General features: G+C 42.9%; 1 protein-coding gene across 4 annotated transcripts in view; it reads left to right on the top strand.

The window, feature by feature from the left end:
- Positions 1-5,157: 5,157 nt before the first annotated feature.
- Positions 5,158-12,848, top strand: part of CPA6 (carboxypeptidase A6) — a 52,905-nt gene continuing 45,214 nt past the window's right edge. For 2 of the 4 annotated variants that reach the window (XM_079983147.1, XM_079983145.1), the window contains exon 1: positions 6,616-6,864. In XM_079983147.1, coding sequence (XP_079839273.1) covers positions 6,740-6,864 — 125 coding nt within the window. In that variant the 5' untranslated portion in view covers positions 6,616-6,739. Of the gene's footprint in view, positions 5,233-6,615; positions 6,865-12,848 lie in introns of those variants that run through there. The other 2 variants (XM_079983146.1, XM_079983148.1) reach the window with 2 other exon arrangements.

The raw sequence follows: 12,848 nt of genomic DNA, 5'->3' as shown, positions 1-12,848 counted from the left end.
GTCACCCCTCTCAGTGGTGACACCCGGGGTGGACCGCCTTCCTCTCCCCCTGCCTAGAGATGCCTTTGTATCTAAATTATTCCATATCGGTATGAACAAATAAAACTCAACTTCTGCCACCTCTGGTAGTTTTCAGTTGTTCATGAAAATGTTTATGCTAATTACATTGAACCATTTATTTGTAGTGGTGCCATTCTATAGACACTTGTACATTTACTTTGAAATAGGCTGAGAACCACATGGTAACTTTTACTAACTCAAGTCTGCTCCCACCCCTGGTAGTTGAAGTCCTGCATCTTATGGAGAAATATTCCTGTTTGATGCACTTTCTGTCAAAATGGCCTCCATCTGATTCGGAAACAGAAGCTGTGGTAAAGCTGAGGTGTGTACGCTGGAGACAGCCATTGCACATGCACAAATGACAGCACATGCGCAGATAACAGTTTCAGTAAATTTGAGTTTGGCATGGGGAAATGAATCAGGTAATGTGCATCCTCACAGCCTCCTAAGTCGGGGGACTTAGAAGGCTGTGAGGATTCACATTACCTGACACATCCTCCAGGGCTTTTCCCAAGCAATCAGAGAATGTGTATGCATGAAGCCAACCTCTCCTTCACCCTCTTCCTGCCTCTTCTGGTTCTGGGAGACAGGCGGGGGGGGGGGGGGGAGCTTGTCGCAGCATGAACGGAAGATACCCATGACACCTCACCAGCCTGTTTCCTCTCTGTCTCTTGGCTTTCCTCCTCCCACTCACCTGCTTCAGTTTCTGATTTGGGACTTCTTTCTGTCAGAGACTCTCCCAGCTCACTAAGCCCTGTTACCTCTTCATCTTCTGACACCTTCCCTTCCCAGTCTTCTCCTTCTGACCACTCATCATGGTCCCACCAAGGCTCTGAGCCTTCTTCCCTTGGTGGTTCGTCAGCTGGCTCCTCCCACCATTCCTCTGCGTCCAACCAGTCCAGGACATCACCCAAGTCTGCCCCTGTTTAATGTAGGTTGTAAACTTCTTTGAGTTTCCCCCCCCCTTAAAAGTATAAAGTGGTAGAGAAATGAAAGGAACAACGACAGGAACAACTAGCCTAGCCCGGGTGGTGGGCATGTAGCACCCTGCTTGTGGTTAACGCTTAGCTGGAATGAAATATTCAACACAGCAATAGAGAAATTAAAATAATAATTTATTTGTCAGACAAATAAATATGAGGCACAGTGGTATATGGTTACCAAGCTCTGGCCTGGCCTCCTGCCATTCTGGCCAGCACTTATATTTCCTTAATCCAGCCCCCTTGCTCCTCCTGTGGCTGCCTCAGTCCAATCAGCCTGGTTGAAATTCCTATTGGCTGTTTGCTAGAACCAATCACAAAAGATACACCCATTTCCTCATGCCCTTTTTTGGGAAACAAAAAGCTATATATTCTTCTATCTATAAATGACAAATAAGTAGTAATATATCTTACATGTGTCTCAACAAGGAACCTTAATTACCAGCTCACCTCTTGCCCTCCTTGCCCTATTGCCTTCCAAAACAGATGGTTAATCTTGAATTTTTATCTTAAACATATGTCAAGGATTTTGAGTTCACATCAACATTGAGAGATCTCCTTCATTTGAAGGTTTCTAAACAAAAGGCCTGACAACCATATATCAGGAGTGCTCGATGGCGTCTCCTGTCTGGCAGGAGGCTGGGCTGGTGGCTGACTTAATTTCAGGATAGTTACAACTCTTACAACTATATGAAATAAGAATCTAGCATTTCTTAAATCCTTTGCATAATTATATTTAAGCTAATATATTTAATACATAAATAACCTTTTAAAAGGAAAAGAAATCTTAAAAGGATCTCAGTTTAAGAAAGAAACAGCTTTAGAAAAGACTTCCCAAAAATGCTCTCTTTCTGCCAGCCAGACCAGTTGCTTTTCAATTTGCTCTTGGCCTTTTTAACCTTAGGAAGAAGATATGGCTCATTTTACTATTTATCAACCCTTAATTTGTAGGGTCAGTGTAACCTTGGCTCTCAGCCTGTAATTCCCTTTTTACGACTTTGAGAATTGTTTTCTGCTATAAATCAGGGGGCCCCCTTGTCTAGGAGAAAAAACATCTTGCCAAGGTTTTTCTAGGCAGCTGGTCTTCTGCCTGGCATAAAACATTTGAAAATCTTTAAGCTCATTTTAAAATACAAGCCCTGATTAAACATATAAGCTTTAATAAAAATGCAGGCTTATGATTAGATGCCTCAGGCAAGCAGGAAACAAAAACATGAAGGGCTGTGGATATGAAAGTGAGCTCATCCACTGACCCTTCGCAAAGGAAATCCGATAAGGCTTAAATGGTTGCAGAACCGCACCCTTTGGCCACATGCACGTTTCCTATAGCTACCACCAAAAACTATTTATTGATCTGCTCTGGAATGATTTCATAGCATGTGAAAACTTGCTACTGAATTAGCATGGTGTAGCAATTGGACTTTGGGAGGCTCCTGGAGGAGGGAGTGGCAGGGTGGGATTGGGAATCTGCAGTAACAGCTGAGGCCATTAAATAGATCTATATCTCCGGAATTGCTGAAGCTGGTCCACATCTGCTTGGTTTTTCGCCAAAGGAGCAGCTCACTTGGGTAGTATATATAGAAAGATTGAGTGGGAGAGGGTGGGAGTGGGAGAAGCTATGCACTTCTGGGTAGGCTTTTGCAACCCTTGAAGTACTAGAATGGGGAATGAACTCTTTGCATCACACAAAAATAAAGGCAAGCATGTCGCTTGATCTCTGCTGGCTGCAGCACACAAGCCAGACACAAGTCATTCATCTGACTTCAGGAACACTTTTAGAAGACTCTTTGAGAACCAGCCTCAGAATTAGAACAGCATTTGGTGGCTTACCGGTGCCTTTGCCATGTGGATTATGTTGTTTGCAAACTGTGAAATGCCAAGATGCCAAATCCTTTTGTTGCTGGAAAACACCCCCTTTTGTTGACCAGATGCCGCCAGCTATTTATCATTGTTGTTTCTCTGCAAGGGCTTTGCAAAGCACGAGCATGTGCTATATGGGATTAACCCTGCCGGCACACAGGCACCCACCACACCAGGCACTGCCAATTAAACTGTCAAATGTCAGGAGAAAGCAATAGGTCAGACTGATGGCAAAGCTTTCGTTTTCCTGTGATCGGCGTGAATCTCTGTTTTTAACTAGTCTTTGAGTAACAAAGAAATAATAATTTAAAAAAAACACACCTTGGGATACATTTCTAAAGATCCATATCCATGCATTTGTTTCTCAGGGATAAATAGGCAACCATCTCCTGTGATCTAAGATGCAGGCTGGTGGCATGTTGTACTATGCAGCACATTTAAAACACAGAATGATAGGCTCATACACTTGCCTTATTATTATTATTATTATTATTATCCTGGTGTCAACCTGGGGCCAAGAATGATTTAGGCTGCAATCCTAAACACACTTTCCTGGAAGTAAGTACCATTGAACTCAGTGTATATTGCTTCTCAGTAAGCCATAAATAGGATCACACCATTAATAATTTGGTATAGCTCTGTGCTGCTATACCATTCCCTAAGTTAGACATATAAAAATACTTTATAATCTTGCTTCATGTTTCTCACTGTGTTAGAGTAGGGGATGGAAAGAGCTCTTACTACAGCCACAAATGGTACACAAAGAAATGTGCTTTTGGCTTAGATCCAGAGATATGTGGGGAAACATTTACACATGTAGCCAGTGTTTCTTTTTTCACTCTCTGCTGCATCATCAGAAGTCAAGGTTTTTAAAAGTTGCTTGAAAAATGGCTAGGAGAATTTGGGGGAGACAGAATGCTCAGTTTTGTGATATACATTTGTGCTTTTATCTTGTTGTGATCCAGTTTTAAGGCAATTTTACTGAATGTTGTTTCCATTTTTACTATTCTATTTTTACTATAAACTGCCTTAGAGAGTTTTTTTTTATTTTAAGTGGTATTAATTTTAAAATACATAAAGATATGTTGTGTGTGTTTGAAGCTCTCTGCAGAAGACCAGTGTCTTCTACAAAGTTGCAGGCTTTTCTTTTGCAGAACAAATTAGAAAATGCTGAAGATGCATTCACATATTCAAATACAACCAGGGAAAAAAATTTTAAACCCCACAATTTAGTTTTATAGCTTCAACTCACAAAGAGAAAGCAGCAATAGCATAGGGAATAGACTGAGCTGTGATCAAAGAAAACTCTGGTCCGAATCACACATGTGCCATGAATTCCCTAGATGGCCTGAGGCATGTGATTGTTTTTCAGCATCCCAAAAAGGAATAGCTGTACTGACCAATTGTTGACTTGTGAGCTAGAGTCAGGAACTGGCCTCCTTGAGAAGCTGACAGCACCCACCAGTGATGTTTGCCCTGGGCACCACTTAATATCCTACCTTCTCAGCATTATGAGCATGGGCGTAGCCAGGGGGGCAGGGAGGGGTAGCTGCCCCCCTAAATCAATAAAAATACATAACATAATGGAGGTTCTGCCTCCCCGTAACAAAAGGCCTGCCCCCCAACAAAAATCCTGGCTACGCCCATGGTTATGAGTTCACCAAGCACATTTCACAAAGCAATGCATTGTGGGAAATTAAAATAATGAGTCTCACCTACTCACCTTTGCTCAAAGAGCTGCTGCCCACTGGCACTGCTGCCAGGTGCATTAGAGTACATTTTGCACAGTTCCCTCAGAAATTATTATTATTTGCATACATACGTCCATGTGCACAGTGCTTTGCAGAGCAGAAGAAGACCCAGGGAGCTTGCAATCTAAATACATCCCTGCACATCCATCATCGTCATCATCATTTATCATCAGTGCAAAGTTCAACTGCATGTTCTGCAGTGGCCCCCCAGGAGTGAAACTTAGCTTTTGCCACCAAGAGCTCAGCTGAAATTAAAGCCCTTGAAGAATCACAGTTGTTTAGAGAAGCCACCCATGGGAATGTTTTTATTTTGTATGTGCATGTCAAATATCTTTCCATTCTATCTTTGTTACCCTTTCAGTATATAGATGGCTGATCTTTGTTTCAGCACTACTCTTTTACATGTGTAGTGATGGGGAAGAGGGTGTGTTAGCTGACAAAACAAGGTACAAGCCAATCCTCCATCAATAGTAAATATTGCTGAGAGTTTGGTAGGCAGGATTAGGCTGTATGTCTGAGTACGTTCTAATTCCTGGATCCAGCAAGGATTCAGTTGTTGGAGTGGCCAGGCCAGCTTCTTGGTAATGGCCCTAAGGAAGGGTCATTAGGGTAACAAAGGAAGTGGGTCAAATGGGTAGGCCCCTCTCCCTCAACTTAGAATCACAGAATCATAGAGTTGGAAGAGACCACAAGGGCCATCGAGTCCAACCCCCTGCCAAGCAGGAAACACCATCAGAGCACTCCTGACATATGGTTGTCAAGCCTCTGCTTAAAGACCTCCAAAGAAGGAGACTCCACCACACTCCTTGGCAGCAAATTCCACTGTCGAACAGCTCTTACTGTCAGGAAGTTCTTCCTAATGTTTAGGTGGAATCTTTTTTCTTGTAGTTTGGAACCATTGCTCCGTGTCCGCTTCTCTGGAGCAGCAGAAAACAGCCTTTCTCCCTCCTCTATGTGACATCCTTTTATATATTTGAACATTGCTATCTTATCACCCCTTAACCTCCTCTTCTCCAGGCTAAACATCCCAGCTCCCTTAGCCGTTCTTCATAAGGCATCGTTTCCAGGCCTTTGACCATTTTGGTTGCCCTCCTCTGGACACGTTCCAGTTTGTCAGTGTCCTTCTTGAACTGTGGTGCCCAGAACTGGACACAGTACTCCAGGTGAGGTCTGACCAGAGCAGAATACAGTGGCACTATTACTTCCCTTGATCTAGATGCAATACTCCTATTGATGCAGCCCAGAATTGCATTGGCTTTTTTAGCTGCCGCGTCACACTGTTGGCTCATGTCAAGTTTGTGGTATCAACTTGTTGATAGTCAGGACAGTGTGAGAGAGAGAGAGAGAGAGAAGGAGAGAGAGGGGTGGCTACCAGCAGGCAGAAGGAAGAAGGACGAGAGGGAAAGCCAAGCTTAATTTCTTCTTCTTCTTATTATTATTATTATTATTATAATTTATTAAATAGTAAATTTTATTAGTATTTTCCACACAACAACAACAACCACAAAAAATAACAATACACAAAAACAAGCATATAAAAATCCAAATCTTACAAATTAATAATATAAACACTTAAAAGGAAAACAAACATTGACGTCCACCAATCCCACAGCACCTCCTTTGCCTCTCATTGTATCTTCCTGTTGCCTAGCTTAATTTCTGCTTGAATCCAAGGCTTAGGCTATGAGAGAAATAAGTCCTTCTCGGGGTGTTAATGCTGTGAGCCCCTCCAGTGTGGACTCAGGTTGTATATACCGTATGTACCCTCAATTGCGCTCTTTGGACTCCGCTTAAAAAATTGCGCGCCTCCTCGATTGGTCTCCGTCGAGCCCCCCCCCCCCCACCCGGCTGGAGAAGCGCGCTCAACTTTCTTCCCAGTGAACTTGCCTGTTGCTCCAGCCTCAAAGCAGCCAGGCGCCCCCGCTCCCCGCGCCCCTCCCAGAAAAGAGAAGCGCGTCGGGGGTGGAGGCTGATCCACGCTGCTGCTCCTCCCTCCCGCCTCCTGGCTCCGGCGGGCCGGCTCCTTTGTACGCCCGGCAGAGGCGGAGGGGCGCGCAGGGCAGCTCCATCCTGGCTCCGAGCGCGACCATGGAACTTCAGGCGGCGGCGCCCGCGCCTTTTCTCCCGCTCCGGCCGCTGCTGCTGCTGCTGCTGCCGCTGCTCCTGCAGGCTGTGGCAGGACGAAGCTCCCCTTACGGCAACCGCTACGCTGGGTAAGTGCGCCGAGCGCAGCCCTCTCCAACCTAGTTGCCTCTCCAGAGGCTGCTGCGCTCCAGCTCCCCTCATCCCTGACCATTGGGCGTGCTGGCTGGGGCTCATGGGAGCAACGTCGGGAGGCGCACCAGGGCGCGGAAGTAGCGCCTCTTTTGCTCTCATCTTGCACTTTGCACGGGCTGATGGCAGCCACTGTTGGGGAATTGTGAATCGTTATAATTGTGCTCTTGGATTTAGCGTCGGAGGACCTTGATTGTTCATATCTCACTTATTTAATTACTTCAGGCAGGGGTGAAGGAACCGTGGCTTTCGAGATGTTGTTGGATTTTCAGGATGGCCAGTGCAATTCTAGGGATGTCTAAAAGTCTCATCCTCCTTGGCCGCTGGCCATGCTGGCTGGGGACTGAACTGAGTTCTGCAATGTACGGAGGTTCCTTGCAGAAAGCCCTTGAGTCTTCAGGAATATACACCTGAAAGTATGAATGCTAATAGGCATTCTACTTTGCTGATAAGACTTGGTTTCCAGACCCTTTTAGCATCATAGTCACCCTTCTCTGCAGACCTTCCAGCTTGTCAATATCCTTCTTGAACTGTGGTGCCCAGAACTGGACACAGGACTCAAAGTGGAGTCTGACCAAGGCAGAATAGAGCAAGATTATGACTTCCCTTGATTTGGTTGTTAGACTCCAGTTGATGCAGCCTAAATTGCATCAGCTTTTTTTTGCTGCTGCATTATACTGTTGACTCTTGTTAAGCTTGTGGTCTGCTAAGACTCCTAGATCCTTTTCACATTAGATGATGTTGTGCAGGGCTCCCCCCCCCCCCAGCTGGAACTTGCCGGAACTCAGTTCCTGCACCTCTCAGGTGGGTGCTGGTGCCATTATTAGAGAACAAGGGAGATAGCCATGGTGAGTTCTGGCACTTCTTTTTCTAGAAAAATGGCACTGCATACAATAATTTGAATTTAAAAATTGCAATGCATCGTGGCAAACCACAGCTCTCGGAATTGGCAGTGCAAGCTGACCTATGTCAGACAAGTAAGTCTTGTTGAGCTAAACAGAACTTACCCCCAGTTAAATGTGTACAGTATATAAGACTGAATCCTAAGGCTTGAAGCACACAGAAAAGTAGCCAGAACAGAAATGAAGATTCCTTTTGAAGTGAATTGTTTTTTGTCTTTTAGCTCAATCCCCACAATTCCCACAAACTTGTCCACAGGGTTGCAGCCTTAACATTTACTCAGATGGAAGACCCATTGACATTAATGATGCACAACCTATGCTAATAGAGGTGGCCACTGATTAAACCAAAATGGATTGTTCCAGATTGTTGTTATTAACATCTATAAGCCCCACCGCGGCATTGCTCTCTGTGTGACTCACAAGCATAACATGACAGACTACAATTAAATTTTGTTCTCTTTTTTTCTTGTACATGTTTTTGTTGCTAGCCGTCTTGAAACCTTGGTGAGAATGCAGGGTATACGTTCTGAAAACAAATAAAATAAAATGTTTTAAGGCCCATAAGCAACTAACCAAATAGGTGTGAAATGACACAAGAACTAGGCTGGCATGATACTGGCAAGAGGAAGATGCAGGTGAAAATACAATATGTTCCACCCCCTACCCACCTCCCCAAGATGGAATGGCAGATAATACTTAGAGCAGGACAGAGCAAAACTTTAAGTCCACCGCCAGGCCAGAGCAACAGAGTTCTCTCCATTCCAGTTGTGGAGATTGTCGTTTGACTAATGTAGTCAAATAATTCCTTGAAGCCCAGAACAGCTGCTGTGCAAATCCAACTTCCGCTTTTGAATTTTTCTGATACCTTTTATCAGCGCTAGCTCCAGCTTAGCAGGGATGGGGACCCTGTGGCCTTTTAGGTATTTTTTGGATTCCGCTATCACTAATGATTAGGGATGGAAGGAGTTTTAGTCCAGCCACATCCGGCAAGCCAAAGGTTCCCCACCTCTGCTATAGTGGAAGCTCCTAACTACAACTAGTTTTAGTACAAATGCAAAATCCTTTCCTCAATAGCTGTAGTCTTAGCACTTCCATAGCTGGGAACTAGGGCAGATACCATGGCTCATGTATATTATGTAGGAGAAAGACTAGGAAATGGGGGAAAGATTTCATCGGAGGCCCTGGAAAGCTGCTACCCGCCAGGGTAGATAATACAGAGATAATCAGACACAATATAGAACACCTTCCCATGTCCTCAGCCAAAGCACAGCCAACTGAACTACAAATATGCTTCCTTAAGTGGTTCAGTATTATATTTTTGTGTTTAAGTGCCTTTTAAAAAATACACAGTTGGCATTAACAATTATGCATCCAGTATCACATACCGGTAGTTTGCAACCTGCTTTTTGCAAAATAGACAAGGAAAAAAAATTTTTCACAAGTGACCCTGGAATACAAGGGAAATGTCTCATATTGGAAAGATGCTTTAAACAAAGTTGAGCATTGACTATCATTATTGCAGTAGGCTCTTCTGTTAAATGCCAAGAATTTACCTACTGTATTTTTCCGTCTATAAGACGCCTCCATGTATAAGACACCCCCTATTTTGGGGGACTCAGATTTAAGAAAATGGGGGAGGTGTATCCGTGTATAAGACGCCCCCTAATTTTTGACATTATTTTTAGGGGGGAAACCTAGTCTTATACACGGAAAAATACAGTACTCCTTCCCCACTTTAATTCTCTTTAGTGTGGACAACCAGATAGTGCATGTTCTCAAAATAACTGGCTGTGGCTTCAGAAATTGCTTACCTTATAGAGCAATGCTAGTAAAACAATACCTTTTTCAGTGTATAATCTGTGTAGTATTCATTCAAAGTGGTGCTTTTTTAGGTGGTTCAAGATAAGCAGAAGGAAGTCAGAATGGCCTTGCCCTTTTCATTTTTATTAATGTACTAAGGCTAGGCATGCGGATTCCACAGTTAAAACACAACCATTCACTGAAGTTTAAAAAACATTCCATACGCTTTAGGAAAAGAAAGTACATGGAACGGGTAATACGATATAAAGGATTTCACCCCTAGGTCACTAGCAGTGACAGAGCACTTAACACATGACAGCTGCTTTCTGGTCTGAGTCCAGTGCCTACTTGCAGGTATCTTCCTGGTGAAAAACAACCCCCCACAATTTTGACCCTTCCTGATGATGTCAAGAGAGGCCAAAAACTGAATGAATGCTGCAAGAAGATTGCTTAGGCTTGTGATTAGTAGCACAGGAACAAAGTTCACTGGAGGAACGATAGGCAAGCTAGAACTTCAGCTATTGAGGGGATTAAAAAAATTGTAGAGAGCAGTTTTTGCTAGTACAATGAAATTAGTACCCTTTGTGAACAGTAAAAGCATGTCCACATTATTTAAGTTGCCTTTAGGCTTCGATGAAGCCTTCAGGTTTAAAGTTTCCCACCACATCAAATCCCTTTTTGTAACTACCATAGTTATTTCTCTCTCTGTTTTTCTCTTTTTTTTTTTTTTAAAATAATTTTTATTCGTTTTTCAAACAGATAACAAAAACAATACAAAACAATATAACTTCAAACTCATCATTTCATACCCTTCTTTCTTTTGACTTCCCCATACCTCCCCATCCCTGCATCCTTGTTTGGTGGTTCTTTAGCAACCCTTAGGTCAATTATCTTAATTCCCTTTCATAAAGATTCCTTTAGTTTTTTTTTGATTACTGCTGCAATTCTTTACCTCTTACCCCCTGACATCTTAACATTCCTCAATTTTACAGTTATTTTTAAGATATATTTTAAATTTCTTCCAGTCCTCTTCCACTGTCTCTTTCCCATGGTCGCGGATTCTGCCCGTCATCTCGGCCAGTCCCATAAAGTCAATCACCTTTGTTTGCCATTCTTCCAGAGTAGGTAGTTCTTGCGTCTTCCAATACTTTGCCAGTAGAATTCTTGCTGCTGTGGTGGCGTACATAAAGAAAATCCTATCCTTCCTTAGCACCATTTGGCCAACCATGCCCAAGAGGAAAGCCTCTGGTTTCTTAGGAAAAGTCCACTTAAGGACCTTCTTAATTTCATTATAGATCATTTCCCAGAAAGCTTTAACCTTTGGGCAGGTCCACCAAAGGTGGTAGAAAGTGCCTTCAGCCTCATTACATTTCCAACACTTATTATTAGGCAAATGGTAAATTTTTGCAAGCTTGACTGGGGTCATGTACCACCGATAGATCATTTTCATAATATTTTCTTTTAAAGCATTACATGCAGTAAATTTAATACCGGTGGTCCATAACTGTTCCCAGTCAGCAAACATAATATCATGACCAATATCTTGTGCCCATTTAATCATTGCTGATTTCACCGTTTCATCCTGTGTATTCCATTTCAACAGCAAGTTATACATTTTTGATAAGTTCTTAGTATTGGGTTCCAACAGTTCTGTTTCTAGTTTTGACTTCTCTTTCTGAAATCCTATTTTCCTGTCCTGTTTAAATGTCTCATTTATCTGATGGTAATGCAACCAATCTCGAACCTTAGGCTTTAGTTTCTCATAACTCTGAAGTTTCACCCTTTCACCATCATATTCTAGAATCTCATGATATTTTGGCCATTTAGAGTCCATATTAAGCTTTTTTACTTCCCTGGCTTCCATTGGTGACACCCACCTGGGGGTTTTACTTTCCAACAGATCTTTATATCTAATCCAAACATTATACAATGCTTTCCTTACAATATGGTTTTTAAAACTTTTATACACCTTTACCTTGTCATACCATAAGTATGCATGCCAACCAAAGTTATTGTCGTACCCTTCCAGGTCCAAAATGTCAGTGTTCTCAAGAAGTAGCCAGTGTTTCAACCAGCAGAAAGCTGCCGATTCATAATAAAGTCTTAAGTCCGGCAGGGCAAACCCCCCTCTATCCTTTGCATCAGTTAAGATCTTAAATTTAATTCTGGGCTTTTTGCCCTGCCAGACAAATTTTGATATGTCTTTCTGCCACTTCTTGAAACAGTCCATCTTGTCCAAAATCTGCAACGTCTGGAATAAAAACAGCATTCTAGGCAATACATTCATCTTAATAGTAGCAATTCGGCCTAACAAGGAAAGTTTCAACCTTGACCATATTTCCAGATCCTTCTTTACCTCTGCCCAACTTTTTTCATAGTTATCCTTAAATAGGTTCACATTCTTAGATGTTAAGTTTAACCCCAGGTATTTTACCCTTTTTGTTATTTCCAAGCCTGTTTCATTCTGAAAACTCTCTCTTTCTCTGTTTTTCTCAGTCATACTGTAAAAGTGCTTCAGGGCTCTTGAACAATGAATCCATGTTGCTGTTACTCTTCTGTTGTGGTAAATGCAAACCTCTGTCCTCAGAGAAGTATAAAATTTGGGAGTTGGAAGGGGCCTTTGAGGTAATTTAATCCCACCCCACCCCCGCTCAGTGCAGGATTATTGCATCCCTGACAGATGGCCATGCAATTTCTTGCTTCATCTGTGCTATACATTTAAAGCAGTATCATGCTACCTTAAACAGGCATGGCTTCCCCCAAGTAATTCTGGGAACTGCAGGGTGCTGAGAGTTGTTAGGAGAACCTTATTCCCCTCACAGAGCTACAATTCCCAGAGTTCCCTGGGAAGATGGATTAATTGTTAAACTACAGTGGTACCTCGGGTTACATACGCTTCAGGTTACAGACTGCGCTAACCCAGAAATAGTGCTTCAGGTTAAGAACTTTGCTTCAGGATGAGAACAGAAATTGTGCTCCGGCAGCACGGCAGCAGCAGGAGGCCCCATTAGCTAAAGTGGGGCTTCAGGTTAAGTACGGACCTCCGGAACGAATTAAGTACTTAACCCAAGGTACCACTGTACTCTGGAAATTGCCGAGGCGGAACCACCAAAACTACTTAACAATAAAATGAATAAACAGTCTTAACCTAACTTCAGTGGGATTGCACTGGAGTAAGTTGGTTATGTAGCTTATAAATTACAATGTGCAATTTATTGTAT

Source organism: Podarcis cretensis (genome assembly GCF_951804945.1).
Source record: "Podarcis cretensis genome assembly, chromosome: 7".
In the NCBI taxonomy this organism is placed as follows: Eukaryota; Metazoa; Chordata; class Lepidosauria; order Squamata; family Lacertidae; genus Podarcis; species Podarcis cretensis.
This window is presented reverse-complemented; position numbering and strand designations above follow the sequence as displayed.